At 42.6% G+C, this 27,769-nt stretch overlaps 1 protein-coding gene across 1 annotated transcript; it reads right to left on the bottom strand.

Annotated features, from left to right (window-relative positions):
- On the bottom strand, positions 1-11,532 carry PTGER4 (prostaglandin E receptor 4). The gene is made up of 2 exons (XM_069775767.1): positions 10,075-11,532; positions 1-2,160 (listed from the first exon to the last, which is right to left on the bottom strand). The coding sequence occupies exons 1-2, from the start codon at positions 10,903-10,905 to the stop codon at positions 1,567-1,569; spliced, it is 1,425 nt and encodes a 474-aa protein (XP_069631868.1). The 5' UTR covers positions 10,906-11,532; the 3' UTR covers positions 1-1,566.
- Between the last annotated feature and the right edge of the window lie 16,237 nt (positions 11,533-27,769).

The following is a 27,769-nucleotide window of genomic DNA, read 5'->3' as shown; positions in this document are numbered from 1 at the left end:
TCAAGCAGAACATTTCCATTTAATTGTGATCTCCAAAATGACTTTGGTCAGTACAACTGCTTAAACATATCAACATAAGGCTCAAGATTTTCATTACAATAAAGCATTCACATGAAAACACTTTAAGCAGCATAACATGCTTTGTATTTGACAAAACATCCTCCAAATATTTGTACAGAATTATTTTGATAAACAGTGTTTCTGGAACAAGATCTAACCCTTAGAACATAAAACAAAATAGAACAAAATTCCTTTTTGTCAGTGGTTAACAGCTGGTTTTGATGATGTGTTTGCCATTAAAAATCTAGGAACAAATGATTTTCAAGGGGTTCAAGACCAGGATATGGTTCTATATAACCTATACTTTTAAATGATTCTGCTTCCATGGTTTTGTACATTTATTTGATGGAGTATCAGATTATACAGTCATAAAATTCTATTTACTATTTAAAGTAAAATGATAAATGTTATGAAAAAATGCCTTTATTACATCAGTGATGCTTTAACTAAAGTGAATATTAAGACTATTAACCAGGGGTTGAAAGTTTTAGGCCCTGATATTGAAAGCACTTCTATATGTCCTTAACTTTATATGTAAGGAGTCTCCCTGGCAGCAGAGGGACTACTCTGATGGGCGAAGTTAAGTGCGTGCCTAAGTGTGTGCAGACTGTGGGCCAAAGTACTCGGAGAGGCGCAGATGTGTTATACAGAGAAACATTCTCAGCACATAAATAAAATCTGGCTTTTCAGTATGTACATGTACTGGAAAGGAATACTCTTAACTGAAAGGATGTGTTTTCTTTTTCTCTCTTAATAGCGTACATATTCCCATTTCACTCAGAAAGTGCTTATGTATTCTCAGCTAGAGAATTACCTCATCAGCTGTGAATCTAGCATGGACAACAAATCCAAACCAAGAAGGTCTTATCAGCAGGAAATACTGGGGGAAGAGAAGGCTGGCAATCGTTTCTATATACCTTGTATTAATAAAAAACCTTCTCATAGAGAAGAATAGACTTTTAAATATTTTCAATCCTGATACATATGCAACGGTAAAAATTCACATTTTCATGCTTTAGTGAGACACTTTAAAATCCTGCCCCAGGCAGCTCTCAGGATAGCTGTGTCCAGTTCCTAGCAGCTGCCTCACATTCAGCTCTAGTACCAGAAGCTTAAACTCTTGATAGCTGAGCAACCATGGGGAGAGAAAACACAGTTCTACCAGATTTGGAAAGGGAAAGAAAGAGAAAAGAAAGTGATGGGTCTTTCTATTTCCAGAGGCCCAGTAGCTCTCCTGTGTCCCAGAACAAGACAAGGCAGTTCACGTTTCCAGTCCCACTAGACCTGCCCTGTACCAGTTCTGATGGCAGGGCCCAAGTGCAGCGCCTGTTCCAAACAGTCCTCAGTAGTCTAAAAGAAACGTACCCATCACATGGCAAGAGAAAAATAGCCCTTTGGAGCACAGCTGAACCCCTCTCCCCTCGAACAGGCAGAACACCTATCTATTGCACCAGTTTTTCCAATGTACCAGGAAGTATCCCCAGGGTCGATGCCTTTCACGGCTATCTATATACACTTTTCTGATAAATTCAATGTCTCTGTAGGGAAGGTGACCTGCAGTGGGCTGCCCTTGGATGTAGAGCTGGCCCCGCCACCAGACCTGATCTCATTCACCAGGAAGACACTCTCGGAATCCTGTCCCTGGGAAGAGTCCGAGGTTTCCGAGCTGCGCAGTGTCCTTACTGACATGGTGTCAGGCTGAGCCAAGCTGGCACTGGGGCCTGGAAGCGGCACGCGACTCCCGACGCTGCTTTCGCTTAACTCCGGAGGGTAGAGCAGCGTTTGTGAGGTGCTGCTGATCTCCCTCAGCTCACGGGAGATGAAGGAGGGTGACTGACTTGACATAGCAGAGGAGGTCCTGCGGCCATCCACGCAGTTGAAATTGCCCCCTGAGTGCTGTCTCCGAGCCCCTCCAATGCGGCAGAAGAGGCATTTGATCTTCTCGATGGCTTTGCTGAGCACAGTCTTGCGGAGGAGGATGTAGACCCACGGGTCCAAAATGGGGTTCACCGAGGCAATGCGGATGGCTTGCAGGTCAGGGTTTTGCCTCACATCCCTCACTGATTCCGGCTGGTACAGCTGGTTCACAAAGACACGGACCTGCCCATGGAGATGGGGGAAGAGAAAGACATGATTATACAATTACATCAGTAAATCAAAGTTTACATTTCAAAGCAGAGATCTAGATTCGCTACCACAAGCTACGACAAGAGAAGAGGCTGGCAAAGCTGTGAGTTTACTTCTGGAAATAGCAAAAAAATCAGAGAGATCAATCTGCTGTAAATTGGCCGCCTTTGTTGCAGATAGGAAAGGAATGGCTCTTTCTCCCTCCTTCCCCTCATAATTAATCCTTGAACCTCCAACTTCTGACTGATGTTTGTAAAAATTCCTTTTTCTTCATAGAACCCAGCAGCAAAGTTGTAGAGCTGTATCCTGCTTCCTTGGTATACCTTGAGTCCTATGCTATCTGCAAAGAGATATCTGACTGAGGAGACCTGGACAATCGGTTCCTCTAGCAAAGGTCTAATAATTGTTTGGTTAGAAACACACTGAAACACAGATTACAATCTTAAGTACACTAGACTCTGGAAACAAGTCCAGAGCTGTTGACTCCCAAATTTAGAAATGCCGCTTGATGGCACCTGTCCTTATTGGAATTGTTTGTATACCCTCAACTGTTTGCTTGCTGCAGCATGGTTTGGAAAAAAGAAATGTTAAAAAAAAAAAAAAAAAGGAAAAAAAGGAAAGGTCCCCCAGCTAGTAGAAGAATTTTAATAGGTCAAGATGATGAGATGATTGCAGCATGGGAGTGCACTGCTCTCCTATACGAGCTAGCATTTTGATTCTATGTACAAAAGCAAAAAACTACTGATGAAGTGGTCAAGAATTTAAGACATTGAAGCTGCTGCATGAAGTCACTATTTAATTAGCAATTTTAGTTTATCATGCACAAAATTTAAGACTAAAGGATGCTGTCTTCTACACAGAAATGTCTTCTTCAGCTTCTTCCTTGGAATCCAAGAAAAAAAAAATAGTTACCTAGTCCCTCTCCTGGTTTAGAAGCCACTTTTGTAAATGCTACTGTGAGTAAGGTGCCGTCCAATTCTTTGATATCAATTGATATCTTTCCAGCATCGCTAAGGAGGATGGCATCATGTAAGTTTGTCATGCTGATCAGTCTCAAATAGCTGTTCTCCATTTCAGCAAGACCTACACAGTCTCCAATTATAGGAAGACCTAGGAAAGCCACCAAAAAGAATTGGTAATTGAAGATGCTGTTTTCTTACCTGAAGGTAAGTCAAAATAAATCCCTTAATGATCTTCTTATCTGATACAGTAAAAATCTAGTAGCAAAATTATGAGGTTTCAAAAATCTTATCCTTGACTCCTGAAAAAAATCAAGTCTTGCCTAGCAAGGAGGTTACAGACAAGGAGGCAAACAAGCACTTAAATAAAGGAGCCAAACTGGAACAGTCCTCTTAAGTCATTTTTATTAGAAGTTCTGCATGTGAAGCCATCCAAGTCTGGTGAAAAACTTCACAATTCTGTTGCAAGAAATTTTCCTGCAGCAGGGCAATGTGCTGGCTTTCAGCTTGTCAGAATTCAGAGATGGAGTGTGCTCCAAAGCTATCAATGACGTGCGTTTAAAATAATGCAGAGTCCCTCTTCAGAAGTCCTATGCATATAGGTTCTCTCAAACCAACTGTCAAATCGATAATTGCCCATATTTTCTTTCCCAGTACTTTTCTCTAGGTTTATGGGTAACAAAACCTGCCCAGGGAATTCAAAATATGGGAAAATCTTGAATTTATACAGCAGTATAATGATCTGAGTTTTATTCTCTGTTACTTTCCTCGTGATTTCTAATGCTGCAGATGCCTTTTTGACAACTAATTTATTGCCTTATTTTTCTGTTATGCCAAAAATGCAATTCAAGTACTTCAAAGAGTATTCCTCTGCATATTGAACTTATTTTTATGGGTTTTTCTTTTATTAAACTTTACTTGCTTCAAATTTTTTCCATTATTTATTTTGTATTAGCCTCCTACCCAATGTCCATCTCTACAACGTCCCACGTATCACTGGCTGAGAGGAGACCAGCCCCTCCAGAGGCCAAAATTTTTCAATACCTACGGTTTGGCTGGTAACGATTCCCTAACAAACGCCCTGAATTAATACCTCTCGCCATTTGCTGGGGGCGGGGGGGGCGCGCAGGGAAGCCAGTCTCCCCTCTGACTCGAGGACCCCTTTCCTGAGCGGACCGCTAGGTGGCACGGACGGCCCACGGTCACCGCGTGTCCCGTGTCCCCCGCCCGGCCGTCCCACGGTCACTGCGTGTCCCGTGTGTCCCCCCCGCAGCAGCTCCGCCACCTGCCCCACGCCGAGGGCCAGCCGCCGCAGCCCGGCAGAGGCTGGCGCGGGGAAACTCCGCGGGTGGGGAGAAGTTCTGAGAGTCCCTCCATCAGCCCGTGGAGGTAAAGCTGCTATCAGCCACGCGCGGGCGGGCACCGAATCGGGAGTGCGGCAGTCGGGATTCCCGGACCTGGAAGGCTGGAAAAGAAGCTGATGCAGACGTTGCCTGGCATCGGCTGAAATCCATTCTTGAAACACCTACTTGACCGTTCGTGTGAGATTTTTTCCCCCTCCAAAGTGATAAGAGGTCAAGTGTTTAAATATACAAAGGTCAAATAATATATAAACACACAAAGGTCAAATTTCCCCGGGGGGATTTAACCTGTGCTGTAACAACCTTTCTTTCCATATGCTCCTTGTCTTTTTCTGTACTGAGATTTCCTTGTGCACGGGAATACAACCTGAACATGTGTAAATGCTGGTCTATGTATTTGACCGGTTGATCATTGGACAGGGACATGCCCTGGGAGCCAGGAGTTCAAAGGACAGTGTTGAGGGAGTGGAGGCCGCCTAGCAGCTCGTACAACTAAATGCGGTCATTACCGGGAAGATTAGAAGTGTGACAGGCGGGGGTATTTGCTGATCAGCTAATCCAGATCACAGAACCAGAAGGCACACTTTGAAGACAGCTGAAGAAGTACACAGTCCAACTCCGGAGACCTGACTTTTTTTTTTTTTTTTTTTTTTAAACTTGGAGCTATCGTTACACGTCAGTGATTTAATAGTGGGATTGTTCTTTTGATAAGCAGCCTATGAAATTGAGGTACCTATTTCACCTTTCTCTGTCTACCTGGCAGACTTCACAGAAAGACGAAAATGTCTTTAAGTGCTGACTCTGTAGCTGAAAAGGACAATCAGTAATTGCAAAGTGCAGCTTGCTCTTTGTTATCTCTGTATGCTTTATTATTTCCTTTCGACAGAATGCAGCTCGTATAGGTGAAAGATTCATAACATGGACCTATTTAGTGGGAACTTTGGACCGTACAAAACTGTTTCTACTTCCCAGAAAGGTCCCATGTCTTTTATTAGAAGCCCCCCAGAATGTCAAATGCATTTATCAACTCAGACCTACTGCTGGGATAACATCTTAATCACAATAACGTAAAAATTAATCAGTGTGGGAATGTCAGTATTACCATTTCTTTACATACTGGTGAAACAGCATTCACTAATGTATCATCTACAAGAACAGCACAAGATGTATGTATCCTGTTTTGGCTACAAGTCTACTGCTGTAGGAGGCAGCATGAAAAAGGATATCGCCTTGCATGTTCTAAGTAAGTGCTGCGTAAGTGGAATCCACTACTAAATTAGCTAACCTGATGCTTGAATTTGTGCAATTTGAAATCCTAATTAAAGAAAGAAGCAAACTAGAACAATTCAAATCTCAAAAGAACTAGTTCTGTATGTTAGCTTTGTAGCTGTAGAATGCAGGCAACATACCTTAGAAGTACTAAGTTTGTTTGCAATTGTGTCAAGAAGCACACAGCTCCGAGGTATGCTGAGTTTATGCTCAAGTGATAGGTACTTGGAGGATCTGAGTCCTGTGTGCTGTTTGCTGCTTTTCCTTTTTACTAACTACAGATGCAAATCATGATTTCTAATCCTATGAAGTACAATAAAGTGACTTGTATAGTCACAGTCTCACTGGTAATTGTCTTCATAGCTTCCACCTGCCCTCAAAATCTCCCCACATACTGATAGGATAAATTTAAAAACCGTACAGTAGTAAGAAGGAACAAGTTTTTCAGCTCTACAAGCCAATAACCTTTGCCTTTCAAGGGCTTGGTGTCTGCTTGGTGTCTACTCCATTGCTCAAAAATCATGTCTGCCACCTTGCTGTTGGCTGCGGACAGCCCCTGATATTTAAAGATGAAGTCGAAACCAACCAAGGCAAAAGAAAATCCAAACTTCTAGATCAATTAAACATTAAGTTAGAAAATCCTGATTATTTCATGCAATCGACCGGATGTACACCCTGAAACATTATATTTTATTTTCCACTTAGCCATAATTTAACAACAATGTTCAGTGGTCAGGATCAGAAAAAGATCACGCACTTAAAAATCTTAAGAGTACCTGACAGGCTGCTGGAGTAAATTACAGACTTTGAGTCGTGTGTGCCTATTTACTCTTGTAAGAGTTAGGTTTTTTTTTAAAGACCGGATAATAATGTCTACTCTATTCTTGACAAAATCCCTCCTGATATAACTTATTCCCTACTTCTAACTCTATGCAATTCTATTTTCTAAAAACTCACAGTATTTTAAAAGATGTGATAACCAGTGTGGAGTGCAGACAAGAGTCAGCACACAGTTTATGCATTTTCCTTATTTCATTTTAAAACTATTGTCAGATTCTTCTTTGTGTCTTTCACGTCACTTTCTGCATACTGAGAACTCATCAGGTTATATCAAAAGTTTCCTTTCACTAATATTTTTCATTCAACTTTTCTTTCCTTGATAAATTTGATCAGCCTTCAGTTCTGTCAAGTTCATTCAGTGTTTTGCACAATCCCCCAAAATTTTGTTACAGCACTTGTTGTCACTGTAAAATTTTGCTGATTTTATTAATAAATCATTAAGACACTAAACAACCCTACTTTAAACCGAGTCCTAGAGCACTGCATCATTAAAAACTGCTGTTCACTGTGGCTCAGCTTGCTGTTCTTTAACCACTTTTTAAATCAAGACAAGCCTTTGCTTATTATTTCAGGGCTATTTAATATTTTAAGACTTGAAAATTTTTTGTCAAACCCTAATAAAAGTAGCCAGCTGGATCGCCTCTGTCTGCTATTTTATTATGTTGTGAAAGTGTTCATTCTAAAATTTTAGAGGTTTATGTCTCTCTTTCAGAAGTTGCTTTGCTTTGACTGAAGTGATGGTTTATTCAGCTGAAATCATCAGTAGGAAGTCAGCTCATCAGAAAACTTCAGTCACAAAGCACCCTGTGAGCCTGCTTTGTGCACCTGAATCATGTTGCCGCCGCCACCACTTTACCACTTGCATGACCTGGGTGACTGCCAGGTTGTCCTGTTATAGATGAGCCTCTTGCTCGGTAAGAGCTCCCTAAAGCTCCTACGAGTCATGAAAAGGTACATCTACGTGAGTTATTTGCTTATCTCTGCTAGTGGCTCTTTCTAGGGGTTTGCAGCATAAAGGTGTCACTTCTCTGAGTTTGTATCTCAGTTCTTAACCTCAGTCTCCATACGCAACCAAAGGGCTTAATACAGCGGCATACACAGCAGTACATCATGGCACAAAGCAGCATATATGGCTATAGCTTATTCCCGCAGGGGGGAGGCAAATGACTTACAAAAGCTACTTAACAATGAAGGAACTTAACCACACAGGACACTGTGATGATGTGTACATATGTGGTTGTGTTTGTTTTTTTTAAAAAGAAAGCTTCTTTTTTTTTCTCAGTCATCCATCTAAGTGAAATGACAGTCTCTTACCTCATTTTAGATACAGAAAAGATGTGCTGCTTTAGCAGGGAAAAGCTAACTTATATGAACACTCCCAAGGTAACGCTGTGCCTTTGTAAGTAGTGAAATCAAGGTCTGAGAGAGCTACACAACTTCATCAGCTGCACCTTCACATACCTTCTGCCATATACAAGTTTTTCACTAGCTACTGTTTAAATAATAAACGTTTTGCCCCACCCAGGTTCATGAATTTTAACTGTCAACAATCCAGTTCCCTTTCTGGTGACCTCTCCCTCTTGATTTTTCCCTTTTTTTGGTTTTTTTTTTTTAATATTCTGTAAAAGACTGCCTAGCTCCAAATGGATATGAACAATTTCATTTTGCATTTTACAGTCAGACTTCTCAGCCTTCCTCCAGCTGCTCCTCCATGGGATAAGGTTTGGCTTTTTTTCTGAGACTGCTGAAGTCCATCAGCTGATAACCTGTATCACATTACGACACTGTATTTAATTCCCAGAACTCATTATCTGCATTTACCAGCATCTCTTTTGAAAACGCAATATTGTTCTTTTGTGAAGTAGCTGTTATAATACTAGATTAATCAAATTAAGTCCTGTCAACCCACGGTACTGTCGGGGTTTTGGCCACCCCATGACCTGATGCCTCCCGGTGCAGCAAGTCAGCTTATCCCTGTGGTTTCTGCAGCTGGACTGCAGGGCAGGTTGTGCGCGGTTCCTCCATCTAATGCATGTACACCTCCGGTAGACACCCCGTGTGCAGCTCAGACAGCACCTCTCGACCTCCTTCAGATGTCAAGCAATGCACCGTGCTCAGCCACGCTACAACGCAACGCAAAGTGACAACGCTGAAGGACGGGTGACGGCCTTCGGCGACAGCCGGGGCGCTGGCGCTCCAGCACAGCCACACTTCGCTGGCTCCTGTTTATGTTAGTAATGTGGCAAAACTAGCCCGACTCTTGCGATTCCAGCTCCTCCGAAACAGGGGGGACGGACTCGCTGACCTCTCGAGTCCTGTTCACATGTACTTCTCTAAACTTCCTTACCATGGTATACATGATTTGTTTCACATCCCCAGCTGGCCAGCTGTATTTCACACACATTGTAGCCCCTCTATGACAGAGGGACGACCCTACTGACAGCAAACCCCCTTAAAACAATCCTAAAAACACCTTCTGTCTGACAACCACTGCTTGGCTCCCTACGCTGTGTTTTGGAAGGTGGCAAGTAAGGCAAGCCAGATATTTGTTTAATGTCTCTGAGCCAGAAGAGGAGAGAAGTTCGCCAAGCTTTGTTATGGTGGGTGGCAAGCAAGAACTGAGCCTCCAGCTGGTGAGGATTTTTGTCTTCCTTGGAGATAAGGTGGAGGAATAGAAATAAGTGGATCCTGCATGTTCGATTTAATGACACTAACTGTATCAGCCATTTCAGAAAATTAGCAAATGGTTAGTGGTAATTTTGTTTGACATTTTGGTATGACCTCTAGGTTTATGTGGGCCAGATTCCTCCAGCTCTCATTTAACTGAGCATTACACCGACGGGTGGTTCCACCGAGTTTACTCCTCCCACAGCGGGGAGCTGCTGGAGGGACGTCTGTGTGGGATCTACCCCAGACAAGGTGGCTGAATCCCTCAGGAGGGGAAGCTCGGTTCAGGTTTTGGGTATGAAGCACTGTGCGTGTTGCTGGTGCCAACGCAACAGAGCTCTGTCCTCCTTCCGCACATTAAGGACTGCTGTACCCTTCAGCAACAGCGTGCACATTTTTAAAACACAATAAACATCCAGAAATGCAGGCCAGACCCAAACCTCACTCATCACAAATTAATTTTGGAAGTGAACTTTGAAGTGCTTTTAGCTCTCATTAAGATTTTTGCTGTGTGGATTCCAGTTGAACAGTGGAAAAATGATTAAGAATTTTTGGCGCTGTATTTTAAGCAATCAAAGGAGCTGAGGACTTGGGATAAGTGTGTTTCTTTTCTTGTAAATATAAATCAACACAACCTTCTCTCACCATGCATGTATGCTAACAGCCTTGAAGTTATTATAACAGTTTGCAGCACCAGCTAAATAGGAGTCTGTCCTACAAGCACAGACTAGGAGGAGAAAAGACTCAGCGGTGCGGATGATGGAAAAGAAGGGTTGCACAATGTTACTCACCACCAGAGGAATGGAGCAGATGACCACCACCAGGGAAGTGGCAATGAGCAGAATAACCATCTGGATCTCCGCTCCGGCCATCCGACGGAAGCTCCGGCGTCTGCGAAAGTCAGATAAACGGCTGGAGGTGGTGTCTGTCCCCAAGGATGTGCGTCGCATGAACTGGCGGTGCATGCGAATGAGGGCCACGCACACCAGGATGTTGCAGATCACCGTGACCATGATTAGGAAGGAGCTGAAGCCGGCGTACATGTAGGAATATGCCGCATGGGTGGCCTTCTTTGCTCGCCAGTCTATGAAACACCAAGTGTAAGGGTACTGCAAGGTAGATCTGCCGAGCCCCATGCTGGGGAGGGCGCAGAACAGCACGTTGGAAGCGTAGATGGCAAAGAGCGTGAGCCCTGCCAGCTTCTTGTCTACGTAATGGTTGTAGAAATAGGCATGGTTGATGGCCAGGTACCTCTCTATAGACATGGCACAGATAATGCTGAGACCAGAGAGTCCAAAGAAGAGGAGGATGAAGGAGCTGTACTCACACAGCGCCGGTCCTCCTGGCCAGCGGTTCTGCAGGTAAGTGGCAATAGTGACCGGACTCACCAGGCAGGTCCCCAAGAGATCGGTGACTGCCAGCCCGCAGACCAGGGTGTAGAAAGTGGTCTCCTTCTGCTCCTTCCTGGACTTGCAGAGCACCACGATGGCTATGAGGTTGCCCACCACGCCGAAGATGAACATGACGGTGGGGATGGTGGGGGGCTTCCCACCCTCGGCCCCGCTGGCGGTCCCGTTGGCAGAGCCGTTCGCAGGTGGCATGATGGTGGGGTCGAAGGACATGATGCCCGCACTGCCGCCGGGGAGTCGAGCGGAGGAAGGCAAGAGCGGGCCCGAAAGGAAAGGCAGGGTAAGGGAGGGGAGGGTGTAGTCTAGCGTGAAAATAAAAATGCAAATGGCGGGGGGGGGGGGGGGAGTGGTGTGTTTTAGTTTAAAAAAGAAAAAAAGAGTCCCAAAAAGGAGCCGAAGCAGGGTGCCGCCCGGCAGCGACCGACTGCAGCCGGGGGAGCCGAGGCTGCCTCCTCCCGCCGCTGCTCTCCCCGCGCAGACCGCAGGGCTCCGCCGCCCAGCCCGGAGGGGAATCGGGGCGGCCCGAGCGCGGAGCGGCGCGGAGCGGAGCCGAACCGAGCCGAGCCGCCTCACCACCTCTCGCACCGACGCCGGGGAGGGCTCGGCGCAGCGCTGGGGCGGCCCTGGGCGGGCGGGCGGCGGCTCCAGGTGCCGCCGGGGGTGGCGCGGGAAGGTGCCGGAGCGCGGTGGCGGCCGCCGCTCATCCCCTCCCGCCGGCCGGCGCGGCGGTGCGGTGCCTTGCGGGGCGCGGGCGCCGTCTAACTCCCCGCCGCGCTCCCGCCGAGTTTCGCCGCGGAGGGCGGAGGCGACGAGGGCAGCTCCCGCCGCTCCTCCCCGCCCTCTCGCCCCATTGGCCGCGCCGGGGAGGGCAGGTTGCGCGGGGCCGGGCGCGGGCACCTCCACCCGGGGCTGCCGGCGGAGGGAGGCGGGCGGCCGTTGGTGGTGGGGGGGGGCGGTGTGTGTGAGGAGGCGGCGGCCGTTGGTGGGGGGGGGCGGTGTGTGTGAGGAGGCGGCGGGGGGGGGGCGGTGTGTGTGAGGAGGCGGCGGGGGGGGGGCGGTGTGTGTGAGGAGGCGGCGGCGGGCAGGGGGCACCTGCCCGCGCGGAGCTCGCTTGGCCGCCTCCTCGCCCCGCGGCCGAGGGGCCCCCTCGGCCCGTCCGCCCCTCGGTTGTAACGGGTGGGAGAGAGGGCTCCTCCCGCCTTCCCCACCCGCTGGGCCGCGCTGCCGGACGGGCGCCCCGACCGAGGGAGCCGCGTTTACCGAGGAGCTGGCCTGGCGCGGGTCAGGGCCGCCACATGCCAGCGCGGAGCCCTGGAGCGGGGCCCGGGCTGGGCCGGGCCGTGCCGGCGGTGGCCTCGTGCAGGGGGTGAGCTGGCGGCGTCCCCGGGGAAGGAAGGGGCTGGTGCCCCGCTGCCTTCGAGGGGCGGCGGGGAGCGACTGCGGCCGGGCCGTTTATCGGGAAGAGAAGCGCAGGTGCAGCGAGGTGATACCGCAGGGCACGGCGGCGGGCCGCGGGCGCTTCTGCGTCTGGCGAGGGCGACCGGCGTCTCCCGCAGCCGAAGAGCAGACCTCCTGAGGTACCGCTGCCTGTGTCTGGCCTCTGTTAGGGAGGTTGCCAAACGCAGGAACGGTGTGCGTATGATCGAGGGAAGCGTTTATCTGTTTGTTTCAAGAAGGCGATCACATATGAGTTGGAAATAGGGTCACACTGGCCGGCAAAACCTCACCACGATGGCTCAGTTTTCAGCCGGGCTGATGGAGGGACAGCAGTCGCTTTTACGCAATGCTTGTGTGGCAGCGTTCGCCACGGCAGCGGTGGTGGTTGAGTCCCTAGTCCAGAAAGGTCCGCAAAAAAATGCTGCAGCAGGTACACGCACGGGTGTTTCTGCTGGAGGGGCAGGTGCTAGTGACCCACTCTAGTGCTGTTGGGTCAGGGATGAAGCTTCGCACTGTCGTACTGGATCGGACACCCGGATCCAGCTGGTCTAACCCCCTTTCTTGTACGTTAGGCGACATCATTTGCTACAAAGGACACAAAACCCATGCCTTGAAGCATGACATTCATATCCTTACAAGAACCTCTTCTCCAACATAAAGGCAAAATGTATTCTGAAAGTCTGAACGTTTTTCAGTCTTACTGTCTTGCCCCCTCTTTTTTTAAGCCTGTGAAAGTGATCCTGTGGACTTGCTAGCATTCGGTAAAGTCACAATAATATCACGACATACTGACAGCAAAGTACAGACAGAACAAAATATGTGAGAGAGGGCGAGTGTGTACTGTGGGAAGGAGAACAAAGAGTTTCAGTTTTCAGTGCTGTATGAACAGACATGAAGAAAAAAGCAATTTTATTTGATCAGCTTTTTAGTGTTGTTACCTAACAGCTTTGAAAACTAAAATTCAGTCTTAGAAAAAATAGTTGGTTTTGAAATAAGGCATAAAAAGGAACAATAGTAGTGGTGGCGGTCTGGTCTACTCCGAGAAAATAAGCAGAACTTTTTTTTAATGTTTTGCTAGTATTGACAGCTCTCTGTCTTTTACAAAATTGGAAAATCATTCTGTCACAAGCACAAAGCCACACGTAGGAGTGGAGGTTGCTCAGTTAAGTTTGCCTGCTTGTCAGAAGCAAATTATAAGCACTTCAAAATGCTTTCAAAAGAAAACACAGCACAAAGGCTCTTTTTTCTTATCTTTTAAACAGTTTTCCAGCTGTTCTAGGAAAACTGACCCAGGTACAGAGCAAGCTCTGAATTCAGGTGGTGTAATTGCACATGTTTTCTCAATAGTCCTTCTTCCCTGCACTGAGACTTTGGTGCTCTGGTGTTAGAGGCCATAATGTGGGATTAAGTTAACACAGGTGCAGCAGTCATTACAAGTATGGGAAAAGAATTACCTTGCTTCCCTGAAGTGGTGCAAAGGTTTTTAATTACTAGGGGCAGAGTAAATGATTTGTGTTTCTTTGTTGCTGCCTTTTTTTCACTTCTTTTCTTATCTGCAGATCCAGCTTCATGAGGTATTTTGACCATCTCATAAGAAACTGTGTCTTCAAAAGACTCGGTCTATAGCAGAGGGTGCTCACATCCTTCTGTGGGTACGTATACACGTGTGTGTATGTGAAGGAGTCAATGCTATTTTTTGTTCTATAAGGTCTGTCTTACAATGGATACATCTAAAGAACTGATTAAAAATGCAGGGAAGCCAGGAAAATCAATGAAGAAACAAGAAAGGTACAGTTTTGAGTGTGAGGATAGTGAGATCAGTTTTGTGAAGTACTGTTAGCTGTTTAATTAGAGAATATGATAGAAATCAGTCACAGAATTGTGGGACGGGTTGTGTGTGAGCTTACTGTATCTACCCGTTGTGTAGAACTTTTGGAGTTACTAGAAAAATTCAGTAACTTCTGGGAGTTTCCCTTTGAACTAATGGTTCTGATATCTAGAACATCTAGCCAAGATGAAAAGCATAATCACATGGAAGTGTTAGTCTTCAGAGCAAAGAAGAGACTTAAGTGGAACTGAAAAACTGAAGAAATCCCACTTGCAACATGAGTAGTCATGCTGTCACAGCAGCAATGTTACGCACTGTAGCATTGAGTAATCACCAAAGACCTTCTGTTTGTGCGGAACCCACTTAGGTGAGAAGTCAAAATATCACAAAGAAAAAGCTTTGGAGTGATAATTGTATATGGAAAAAAACTCAGTTCATTTAAAAAATACGAGATAGAAAACATGGACACTGGAAATTATTAGGATAAACTTTTACTTGCCTCAGAGTAAGAAGATTAATACTGAAATACGTGAGTCAAATACTGTAGCTTGGTTAGTTGAGCTGTATAACTAACTGTGGTCATATTTCTAGCTTGGTGGAAGTTTTAAATTACAATATTTTACTTTTTTTTTCTTCTTCCGTGGTGTGGTAAGAGGCTCATATTTATTCAGGATGTCTCAGCTGCCACGTGATATCCCTTATAAAGGTCCTTTAGCCAGCTGATGGTTCCAAAACCTTACCTGTGTTGCTCACAGGCAGCTGGGATACAGACAAATAAACTACGCAAAGGTCTCCCTGCTGTATGTAACTGTGATTTTAGCACCAAAATGCCCATGTGGGTATGTAAATTGATGGTGCTTCTATGAGCTCCGCTTCCAGAGGAGCTATGTGTTCAGCGGGCGGTAAAAGTGGATATACAGCCAACTTTGGACTGCTCTTAACATGCTGCAGGTCTGAAAAACATTTTGCATGTCAAACTCCCATTAAATATCTGAAGTTCAGTAACATTCTTGACTTACTCAACAGTTTGTCAGCCTTTCTCCTTTGGTGGGAAATTCAGCTATGCAAAAACTGTCTTGTTGCTTTTTTGCTTGATTTTTGTTCAGCTTTGACACAAAGTTTTTCTGGAAAAAGACAACCATTAGACTAAACTCTGTCTGTATGCCAAAATAAAATCATTATTAATAGACAATGGAAACAGACTGAACCAAATGTTACATAATAGTCTTGCTTTAATTAATCATTAGAAAGGAAAAAATATACAAGGAGTAAGTTGAAAAAATGTTTAAAAGGAAGTGATGAATTCTGTAATGTAATTTGAATAGAAATAGCATTGTAAGTAGATAAAAATTTTATATTTTAAAGCATATAATATTTTCTTGCCTACATATTTTCATATAAAATCATCACAGATAGTAACAGTATTAAATTTATTTTAGGAGTTCTGGTTATTACTAGTATGAGTAGCAATATTACCAGTACTTCTGGCACATTTCCATTGTACCTGATAACACATCTTGATGAATGGGGGATTTCCCTGGGCGGGGGATTCCTCTGGGGAGCGAGAGCAGTTGTCGTCGTCCCCCCCCCCCCCACTCCCCGCCTCCCCCGCTCTTCTTGCTGCATGACTGTCTGGGAGAGAACTGCAAACTGCCACTGCCAGGGGATCTGATGGTGCACTGGCACACAAGGCACCTCTGCACTCCAGTAGGACACTATCGTGCCAAAAGGCACAGCTCTGTAATTTACTCCACAGTCATGTGTTCCATATTAGTCAATCATGCTACTGAAGTTTGGGGTTTTTTTCCTGTTTAAACAATGCTGTTAATCTTTATAGTACACTGAATGACTTTTTCCTCTGTAATAACATTTGTCACTGCAGCAGTACATAGTTCTATTTTAGCAGTTACGAAGTCTGCATTAACAGTTAAAATACTTTTAAGTTATTTTTTTCAACCCATTTCTTTGGAGCAGTGTAGATTAAATTAGCTTCTTCCTCAACTGTTGCTTATACTGGTTTTTCTGTTTTTGTTTTTTTTTTTTAAGTTTGGCAGTTCTTACTTTCGGAGGCCAACAGCATAAAAGGGAAGTTCATAGAAAAGGACTAATAATTAGCCGTGAACATATTTTCTTATTTTAGATCCCTTAAAATAATTTTGGCTATTTCAGGTCTCTGATGAATTACAAGTAGACAGCTAAGTCAGACCCTATGCAGAAAAACATGTTATGAATTAAATTTCTCTTGGGCACAAAATGTGGCACCTTCACTGAAGTAAACTAGTATCTTTTAAGAACACATATATGCTGGATTGGTTTTGCAGGGAAATTTAGAATATGCTTTATAAATACTAGCAATTGGAAATTTTTGTATTGTTTTAGCTTTCTGCAGTCGGCTGTGTGTGGTGGTTCATTTTGTGGTGTTGAGGTACGGTAATCAACGGCTGTGGTGGAAGCAGAAACAACCCAGCATTGCACAGGAAGTAGTTATCTGGCAGGTCCCATTCGAGCCTAGCTGTTCTGCAGATTTTCCATGAGAGATCTGAAGACTGAAGACTCTTTCCAAGGATCCTGACTGTAATTCCGTGATGGTATCTGTGTGCCAGAAAGTTCAACGAAGTGGCAGGCTTTCTTCTGTTTCTTTTTTTTTTCTTGAGGTGTGATAATGGGACCTGGGAGTGTGTTAAACAGCCATAGTCTGTAGCTTTGAAGAAAGAACTGAAGCTGTGCATTTCTTTTTGAAAGTTGAAACTTTATCAGGTGTTAAAAGCTGTGTACCAAAGGCACCTGTGAGGAAATCAGTGGACCTATGATTTTTGCAGCCAGGTTAACAGTCATGGAAGTGGCTTAACTCATGATACGGTTTTGTAGCATTCCTTTCTTTGTTGTCATACTTGGCTTTGGGTTTTTTTTCAACACCTCCTTGTAAAATAAACTGAAGTTTCTCTGGAAAATATACTACCTCTGTACAAATTGTATTCTCTGTTTCTGTGCTGGTGAAGCACTCCAAGAAGATTGTCAGTAATTCCGAGGTGAAATTTCTTTTCTGCTGTGAAGGTACCTGGACCATCTTTGGAAAGAGAGCAGAATCCTTTATTCTATGTGCTGAGGCTGTATGCTACCTCTGCAGCATGAAGGCTGGCTTGGGCATGTGATTTGAGGCTAGATGTGAGTTACGATCAGCTGAAAGTTTAATGGAAGTTTTCTTCTTGTACCATCCTGCCCACTATGGGGTTGGGCTTGAAAGCATTTCCAGCTGTCAGGATGGATTAACAATTAGTAGTGCAAAGCAGTGGCTCATTCATTGCCTGGTGGAAGAATTCTCCTAATAAATGCTCAGGCTGGGCTCTTTGGGAAAGTTTTTTCCTTTTTATAAATGCTTGGCACTGCGATTATTCAGAAAGTTTTTGTACGCTATGTAACTACTGTATGTAACCAAATCTTGCATGGGGTGAATTATATCACATTAAGCTTTGAATTCCGAAAGATTCCAGGACCAAGAAAAATAATACAAACCAACATACTACTGGATATTATCTGTAAATCAGCAGCTTGATTCTTAGAAAAATCTACTTAAGCTCATTGAAAAAAGGCTAATTTTGTGGGAATGATTCATGTATTAGGTGAGTCAGTTATCTTTCACTAAGAGGACACTGGCTGCAAAATCATTGGAATAAACCCCAGCTTTTCTAAGCCTGCAGCAAATGACAGACTGTATTTGTAGCTGAATGCTTTTAAGAAGGTCTGCAAGAAATTTTTAAGGAAATGTTTTCTTGCCTGTAAATTCTCTGTTATTCCAGCAGAGGGTAGTTTATCCTCTGGGAAGCTAGGTGTGTGGAAGGAATGATCAGGAAAGGTAACTTAATGATTCCCATTTCCTTTTATTTGAGATAGGGCAATGAAAATTAACTTCAACAGACTGACCTCATCAGATTAACAGATGCTGAAATGTACTGTTAGGCTATGGTATGTTCTTAGGCTGGAATTGGAAAAGGCAGCCAAATTCAATGGTAGTCTCATTTCTGTCCTGCTATAAGCGCTTCATTTGCCCTTTAAGAATTACTGCCATTTAGTTATGCTGAGAACAGTTGCATTATCAGCCTGATGCTTAAGAGCTACTTGACTTTCATTTGTCAGCTAGTAAAGCAGATACAACATGAAACATTTCTTTATGCTGAATGCATAGAATCACTCTTGTCGAAGAATATTCAGCTTGTTTATAATTGCTTAAAAACTCTTTTGAGATCCGAACTGATGCAATTGTGCCTGGTTTTAGCTCTTGACTCTAGGGCAAGGGTATCTTACCTGTGGTAGTGAGACACATGCCACTTAAAGCCTGGTACAAAGTTGGGAGTGGTTCTGCTAGGGGTCTATCACCCTTCTTTCTGACACTGTACCCACTGCTAAAGCAGCTGATGTTAAGGAGAATATATGTTTGTGAATTGTCATGATAGTACCAGCCCACATCTGCTCTCTGCTGTACTGATAGTAGTGGTGATTAGGGGGATACTCTTTCTGAGTTCTTGTCTTCTCTGATATTTTATTTTAAATCAGTCATCAGGTAGCAGTCCTGCTGGTAAGCTTCTGTGGCTGTCAGCCCTGAAGTGCAGCAGGAGCTTTTCTGATGTGAGAGCATGAAGGAGTGCAGTGACCACCAAATCTTTGAAGGGCTAACAGAAGGGATGTGTGGATCCACAGCTGTTCTGTTGCCATCGTTCAGTGAAGCCCTATTACTCAGAATTTGGTTCCATTCAAAGCAACGGTTCAGCTCCTCATGGATATCAGCCTTCTTACCTGATTTCTAGAACAAGTAGTTTGGTCCACTGATTGTGGAAGAAAAGGCAGGGTGTGCTCTGGGAGCCCCACAAGGAAGACTAAGTATGGGTCTGTACTTCAGGCTGATTTGGGCCTCTGCAGATCTTGCATTTGGCATGTGACGTTTTCAGACCAGCCATTGATAAACCATCGCACTGAATAATAAGTAACAGCAACTAATACTTATCATTTCATTCATCTTAGTCAGAAACTTAATATAATCAGTACTATGGTGCATATTTTTATTTTGAACATCTGTATCATTTGCTCTGGGGGAAAAAAAAAAAGCAGTACTCCTTTAAGAAATCTGTAAATATGGTTAGTATCAATCATGTCCATGGAAATGCCTCCATGGCTAGTTTGATCTTGGTGTTATTATCAGAGTTTTCCTTGTGGTGTATGGGACTTCTTTTTTTCTTTCTTTCTTTTTTTTTCTTTTAAATACATGTCTGAGTCAAGTAGGCCTGTGAGTCAAATCTACCTGTATCCCCCTGTGTTATAGCCTTTTTCCCCCCTCTTCTAGCTTTGAATGTGCTTTCAGAAGTGACACATTATTGTTTTCTATTTATTGGAAAAAAATCCAGACTGTATCAGGGATGAATAATGTATCTAAATTCTTTATTTTGGAGCAATACGGTTGTAACCAATTACCTTGATTCCATTTTTAAACCTGTATTCTACATGAGCAAAGGAATACAGAGAAGCTTTTATATGGATCAGTAGATTTATGTCATGCTCTCCACTGATTATAGAAGCCTAGGCAATTAGTCTCTTAAGGCAAGGGCTTTGATTAGGTATCTTACTAACGTGGGATGATTCTAGGCCTAAGCACGGATCCAAGATTGCTGTTGTCTAAACACCAGACAGACGAAAGAAGGTGGAGGCACCCCGGACAGTTTTTCCAAAGTCACACAAAGGGTTAGTGCGAGAATTGTTACTTGCTGGTCCCTTGCAATTGCAGTTGACTCTGTTCCCTTCCGAAGTGGAAATAGCTTTGCAGGAGACAGACCCATTCATAGCTGATTTAATGTACTTAGTATACTGTTTTGCTGGTAAGCAGTTTGCAAAGGGCTAATGTCTGATTAATTGAGACAGTAAGCTTGTCACAGATGGACAGTGTATGTGTTAGCAATTAATATACTTTAAATAGGCATAAGTAAACTTTGGACCACTTGTTTCTATAATAAACAGTTCACCATTTATTAAAGGTATGTGTTAGCTTAGTAATATTTTTGAGCAGTTTATAAGTGAATCTTCATATATAGATCTGGTTTTATATATCCTGTCCATTATTACAGCATCTGGCTGTGGTAGAGTAGCAGACTGGAACAAAAATTAACTCAATTCTCTTTAGAAATGTAGATAGATAATAGTTCTAAATAATATATAAATTGAATTCCTGATGCTGTTTTCTTCACCAGCTGGAAAGCCTCTCACTGTCGGAAAGGCATTCAGTGTGTTTGACATTAAGGGTGGGGGAATGTTTGTGTAATTATAAATGTTAGACTTGCAAACACGCCTCTTGATTGCAACAGCCTGAACTTCCACATGTCAACAGGAATCGTAACTTTTCACAAGATAAACCTTGGTTTATGTACCTTGGCATTGTTGCTGCTCTTTTCTATATAATTTCAGTATGTATCTTGCTAAATTGTAGCTGAGTTTTACATGTGTGCACGTTTCAGATGAGACATTTAGATAATGTAAGTGTTCTTGACTAAACATTCAGTTGCTACAGCTACTGTATGCAGCTGTAACAGTTTTGGTATTGTGATGAAAGCTCAAATCGCACTGAGTATGAGTAATTTACCTGTGATCATACAGGCTTGTGATATCTTGTGCAGTGCTGCTGAGCCTAGTAGTAATTTTAGAAAGGTTGTTGGTTGCTGAGGTCTGAACATCTTCAAGGAACTATACATGATTCTTTCCTAGTTACATAGCATGGAAAAACTTGAGTGCTCTACAGTGTCTCTACAGTGCTTCACCTGTGGTTTTTATGTTGTTGTGTTTTTTTAATTTGGTTTTAGTTAAAATTATTTAAGAACTTGAGGGTGGATTTAGGAAGTGGTCTGGCTGCAGTCCTTATCTAATCTGAGGAGGAAGAAAAGAAGAAGATTGAAGTTGCCACCATGTCAAGTGAAGGATTACACTTTAAGACTTTTAGTACAGTAGATGAAGTGTCTGTGTGCTTTTCATCCGTTCTTAGATAAACTGACTTTCACGTCCATGACATGTTGTCTAATCTTGGAAACGATTGGTCAGTTCTCAAAAAATGCTGGCTCAAGGGTGTATTAAGTTTTGCACCAAGTATTTCTGAGCTATGGGAAACTCCTTGAGACATGCTAACAAGAAAGAAAAAGGAAAACAATGCAAAGGAGCAGTGTTTCTTGTTGGATGATAATGGCCTGTGGAAATGTCAAAGTTTTATGCCATCTCGTTTGTAATTTCTTCCAGCATGTATATCTGTAATATGCTTATTGCAGTAATGCTTCAACCACACCTACCTTAACAGGTGCAAGTAGAGCAGTGTTGTGGGACACGCTCTGTGACATCTCAGATCTGGAGGGAATGTGTGTGATGTATGTTCAGTTCATGGACATGTATGCCATGTGGAAAGCGTTCCTGCATAATGCCCTGATGCATATTAATTAGACAAGTGAGATATTAATGTGATGTAAATCAAATAGTTTCTTGGAAATGTACTGATTCATATCACAACTGAGAATCTAACCCAGTATCCCTAATTAGGGGAAATTAGAATCTGTGTGTCCTGGTTTCAGCTGGGATAGAGTTAATTGTCTTCCTAGGAGCTGGTACAGTGCTGTGTTTTGAGTTCAGTATGAGAGGAATGTTGATAACACTGATGTTTTCAGTTGTTGCTAAGTAGTTTTTAGTCTAACGTCAAGGATTTTTCAGCTTCTCAAGCCCAGCCAGCAAGAAAGCTGGAGGGGCACGAGAAGTTGGGAGGGGACACATCCAGGGCAGCTGACCCAAACTGGCCAGCAGGGTGTTCCATACCATAGGACATCACATCTAGTGTATAAACTGGGGGGAGTGGGGACAGGGGATCGCTGCTCAGGGACTAACTGGGTGTCGATCGGCGGGTGGTGAGCAACTGCACTGCGCATCATTTGTACATTCCAGTCCTTTTATTACTACTGTTGTAATTTTATTAGTGTTATCATTATCGTTATTAGTTTATTCTTTTCTGTTCTATTAAACTATTCTTATCTCAACCCAGGAGTTTTACTTCTTTTCCTGATTTTCTCCCCCATCCCACTGGGTGGGGGGAGAAGTGAGTAAGCGGCTGCGTGGTGCTTAGTTGCTGGCTGGGGTTAAACCATGACAGTGAGTTACAAATAACCTAAAATAATTTTATATTTGTTCAGGGAGAGAGATGCATACAGAATGTTTTATTTTAATGATTAATGGTTAATCCTGTTAATTTTATTAGTGTGATGAGAGAAGGGGTATTAGCTGTAAGGCTGTGGAAAGATGGTAGCTTTCAAGAAGACAGCTGGTGTGGTGTACAAATTGTGGGAGGTTTGGTGATAAGACTGGAAATGATGGAAGAGAGGAACACAATGGGAGCATGTGGAGAAGTAGAGTTGGAGAAGACTTGTTTGTAGGTGCACTTCTTTTCCACTGAACTTCACTGTTTGTATATCCAAAAGGTTTTCTTCATTTCCTTGTGACTTTCTGTTGAATTACAGTAAGTGCTCTCATTCTGGGCCACTTGCTTTTGAACTCTGTTGCCTAGTGTCCACCCAGAATTGTGCTGCTACCCAACTCATCAACATATTTCCCCACTCTGGCAGTGACACCTTGCTTCTTGATCTCTTCTCTAACTCACTAGGCACTCACAAAGAAAAGCACAAGTTGCTGCAGCTTTGAGCTTTGCAGTACCTAGGTGCTTGGTGTTAGCGAATTAACATCATTAAGGCTAGCTGTTTAGGCGGCCCCTATGAAAAAGAGAGTTATATGGCAAATGCCAACAAGCTGAATGGAGAGCTGCTTCGGAGACATCTTGAAAAGAACTTCAAGTGAGGGAGTGCCTTAAGCAGTGTCATCATCCGGGACTGGGATACCATAGTCTCCTTCAGCGCAGGATCCCTTTCCTGAAATTAGCCATATAGCCTTTTTTGTTCAAAAAATCTTACTGCTCTGTTCCTTGCCTGCCACTCCCAACGCGTGCTATGCACTAGCTCAGCAGTTAAAGGCAGCAGGCTTGCATTTGGTTCCTTCCTCTGCCTGAGGGAGCTCTAATCAGCGTCTCCTATCTTCCAGGAAAGTATCCTGGCTATAAAATACTCTGAGGTGGTATGGTTGCAGTGTCTCCTTTTGAAGGTGTTTTGCTTTGCGTGGAATAATTAAATATTAATTGGAAGAGCAAAAGAAGATCAGTTTACGGATTAGCTCGCACATCTGGGAGTAGAGAGACGTGGGTTTTAAGCCCTAACTCCAGGGAATGGTTGTCATTGTCTTGCTGTCTGTCTTCAGCCTGGTTTTCTGAGAATGTCCTTGATTAGGGTGTCAGAGCTGAGGGAAGCAGGGGAATGTGGAACTATCCATAGATATGAGCAGAACTGAAACTGATTAAAATTAAGATGGTACTAGAGATGTCAGCTATCTTGAGCAATAGCAGCTGAATGTGCTGGTATTCAGGGTTAAGAGGAGTGATGATGCTGAGTATCTAATTTTGGAACTTAGGCACCAAATCAAGCATCTAAATCCTACCTATAGTATACTTACACAGATCTAACCATGCATGTCAGTGCTGCAAATGTAAGGTATTTTTAAAGTCCTGTGTAATCACTTGTGCTGCTATCACTGCTTTGATCCTTTTTGGGTTGTATGCAAAACCTCTTCTTAGCGTCTCCTATTTTCATGGCTTCCGATTTCCATATACATTGCCACTTATTCTTGCAAGAATCTCCCAGTTCCTTTTTGCTAGATTCTATGTCTAAAATTGCTCCTTCAAATACGCTACATTATGTATCTGTTCAAAGCTGATTATCTTACCAATAGTTTCTGTAGGTTGTTTTTAGCTTTCATCACTTCCTTATTGGAGTGCTTTCTGATACCATATTAACTAACTTGGCTAATGTATGACAACGATAAGATCGAAGTTCTTTCTACTCACTTTTTGTTTCCTACAGGAACTCATCAACCTATTTTATCTGAATTATTATCCTAGTTTTTGTTGATTGTTTTACGGGATAGTCATTGCTAGTCACCTTTTGAGAGATTAATGGCTCATCCAGTATCTTATACAAATGTATAAGGATTTAAATAGTAGAAATGATCTGTACCAGTCACATTTTTATCAGTGATCTGAACTCTTCCAATGTTTGGGAACTATGCAGATTATAGGACTTTTTTCTATTTCTTTAATAATAATTATGTCTGTCAAGAAAATAGTGCTTTTTTTTTCAGTTTTACTACTGGTTCAGAAGCAACTGTCATGATAACTGAATTGTATTTTCAAGCTGTAATCTGATAGGATTTTAGTTGTAATGTACTAAGCATATAGTAGTGACTTCAATCTTAAAAATTGTGGTGGGTATTAAAGATAGCACTTTACTTCAAACCACATTTTTCTAGCAGAATCCAGAAACAGTCAGGAAGGCTAAATTGATTATGGTAGTTTGCTTTCACTGTCACAAGGCTTTGCTAATAAATAGCATGCTTGGTAAGACTCTCCCAGTAGCTAAGAAAACTCTACAAAACCCAGAAATTTCTGTAATAAAATATGTGACTTCTGTAAATGTCTCGTATTTAGAAATTGTTAATACAAAAGCTGGTGTTGTAGACATCAATTTTTGGAGTAGTGGCTATTCAGGAAACTTAAATTCCAGAGGCATCTGTAGTGAACAGTATTTTGAAAAAGTGTGTCTGTTATTGTAGGACCTTACTGTTAGTTCATGAAACTGGTGGTGTCACCGTCCCTGGAGGTATTAAAAAAATGCGTAGACAAGGCGGTTCAGGACATGGTTTAGTGGGCATGGTTGATGTTTGGACTCGATGACCTTAAAGGTCTTTTCCAACCTAAATGATTCTATGATTCTAACCATTGTGTTTGGTTCTGGGAATAAGAAGAGAATGTGTTAGAGCAATACCTAATCTTTTATAAACCATAAAACCCGGTCTAAAGTGCATTATACTAGTAACCAGAAACCTGTTGAGATGTCTGAAATATCACAGCATGGCAGATTAATGGGTATTTTAGTGATACGGAGAACTGCAGTATCTATTTTAGTAGACCAGCATGAACTTTTCAAAATACTAACTGTTTTATCTAAAGTACATGCAGATATTAATATCAGTTAATTTTGAAGAAAATGGATCATCACAACATTCAAGAGTGCCAGTAGAGGTAGTTTTGACTATATGGTTTCCCACTGATTTAAGGGTGTAACACGTTTTCATTCAGCCCCAACATACATTATCTAGCCCTTTTATGTGTGCAGAGACAGAATAAGAAGGACTTACTCTTTTAATACTTTTGTTAAATGTTTGCTATGTTATTTAATTTTTTTTCTCTGTGCTGCATTAAGCCAGTAATAGTAAGGATAATGTATGGTTTTCATTCAGACTGATGTACTCAGTTACTGTACTCAAGGTGTTGAGCATTGCAGTGATTTCTGATGTCATAATTCAAAACTCAATTAACTGCATCTACATTGTTTAACTCTCCAGCTCCCAAATTATTTAGTATTAATGAGAAAATCTGATTCCCTTTGTGAACTTGCCGATACAACGTAGAGTAGTTGTGATGCTGATCTTAGGGGGAAAACTATGCAGATATGCTTGGGATTGCCAGTTACTAACTTCTCTCTAATTTCCCCCTAACAGGGAAGAGGTCAGAGAGTTTTTCATAACCAGCCAAGTTGCATCATAAATGTTTTAAAATGACAAATAAAATTCCATTAATTGTGACCTGTTTCTATGAAACTGTAGTGATGCACCTAAGTCAAAACAGATTGAAACATGCTGTGCTGTTCCTGGCTGGTGTTTTCAGGATATTTATGTTATCAGAATATTTTCTAACTGTAGTTGAATTGAAGGTACTTGGAAAATTTCATGAGCTATTGTCATGATGAGATGTGCAGATGGGCTAAAAATTTCATTATTTCTTTGTCAGTTATTCCTTCATTGACAAGCTGTATGTTAGGGATTGAATTTTTTTCTTTTTTTAATCTTAAAACTTTTTGTGTTTTCTTAACTTCATTCTTCACTTCTGTTTTTTTCAAGCAGCCTCAAATTCAGTTTGAACTGTCTGATTCATACAGTTGTGTTCATGTCTCAGACATGAACAATGAGTAAACCTAATATAAAGTAATATTGGATAACAACTAGTAATAAAGTAATATTGGATAAGAACTAGAAGCCCTGAGTGAGAGTTTCTTGTTTCATTTTAAAGGTTGACTTTTTTTCACCCTTTCTCTTATGCTGGGTGTGCGTTTATAACCCCTGAAACTGCCATTTTAGGTTGTTCCTGGAAATGTTGATGCAATTTGTATAGCGAACAGGGGAGTTAAAACTAATCCGGATCATGTCTCATGTCTTCAGATCACCAGCCTTAATGCCATTTCTGGACTCCAGTGGGGCATGTGGTTTTGAGGAAGGTTGCAGAGGGGCATAAAAGAAGAACTGCATCCTAAATTTATGCTTCATTTCCTCCATGTGCTTTAATTTGGCCTCCAGAAGTTTGTTTAGCAGAAATCTTAGTAGAGGCAACAGAACCCTTGAGCACTAATGAGGTACAGAAAGATAAATACACTTCATAATAAATTCATGTTACTATCCACTCAGAACAAATTTTAAGGAGGCAAATGAAAATTAAATATTTATAAATAAAATGAACTGCATTGCAAAACAAATTTCAGTCTTTAAGAGGAAGGGGAAGACTTCTGAAAGCTAAAATTGCTGTTACAGTAACTGGAAGGCTCAAATATTGCACAAGAGATTTAGACTGACAGCAGATGAACGCTTTAGGGAAATGAACGACTGAACAGCTCTATTTCCAGTAGACGTAATAGACACAGCAGATCACTGGTGGAGGTTATTTCCTCAGGATTGCAGTGCTACTATGGTGTGTAATTTTTTTTTCTAGTTTTAAGCCTTAATGAACTACATTTAAAAAGCACAGTGAAAGATGCTGCTGCTAGTTTTTAAGAAGGGAGCTCAGTCCTTAGTAGAATTTGTCTTCTCAGTAGGAGTAGATACTCTTACCCTTGCTCTTTGCTTTTCAACTTCCTTTTGCTATTTGATCTTCAACTTGTTCCTGAGCCTTTGCCTTGATGGCTGGATGCTTTCTTTTTGCTAAAAATAACTCACCGTTTAAGAAAAGTTTAACAAAGAATTTACTTGATGTCCTGCTGAAATCTGCATTTCAGAAACTTTTGTCTAGTTGATTTACACTGGTAGCTTAAGCCTTTCAACTTTAGATTGTCGAAAGGCAGACCTTTGACTTCATAGAGATTGGATGACAAAAACCCAAGCAATGTGGAGATTTTCACCCAAATAATGACTCTGATCAGGTATTTACAGCTCTATACTTGTTCATGTATAATGTAGGGATCGATAGCAATGATAATCTTTGTATGATATTTAGGTCAGGATGACAGACTGAAGAACTACCTGAGAGGAAATTAATTGCTTCTTTTCAGTATGGACTTTCAATGATGCAATGAAAGAAAGAGACACATTTTGAAGTATCTCCTCTGTTAGGTAGCCTCAGTTTTGCTTTCCAAGAATGTTTCCCTGGTAAGTCCAGTGTTTCCCTCTTTCTGTCTTTAGTCAGCAGACTAGCCATGTCACCATTTCCTTGGTAATTATGAGGTCCTCCCACAAGTTTCTCTATCCTTTTGCTTCTGAGTAATGCCTTGTCTCGCTCTTTTTATTTTAATTCCCCGCCCCCCCCCCCCCCTTTTTTTTTTGCTGTCAACATATCTTCATTTGTCAGAGATTTCTGTGAACACTGACTCCTCTTGGGTT

Source organism: Haliaeetus albicilla, chromosome Z (genome assembly GCF_947461875.1).
Source record: "Haliaeetus albicilla chromosome Z, bHalAlb1.1, whole genome shotgun sequence".
NCBI classification, from domain to species: Eukaryota; Metazoa; Chordata; class Aves; order Accipitriformes; family Accipitridae; genus Haliaeetus; species Haliaeetus albicilla.
The sequence above is the reverse complement of the archived record's forward strand: the minus strand, read 5'-3'. Positions and strand labels throughout refer to the sequence as shown.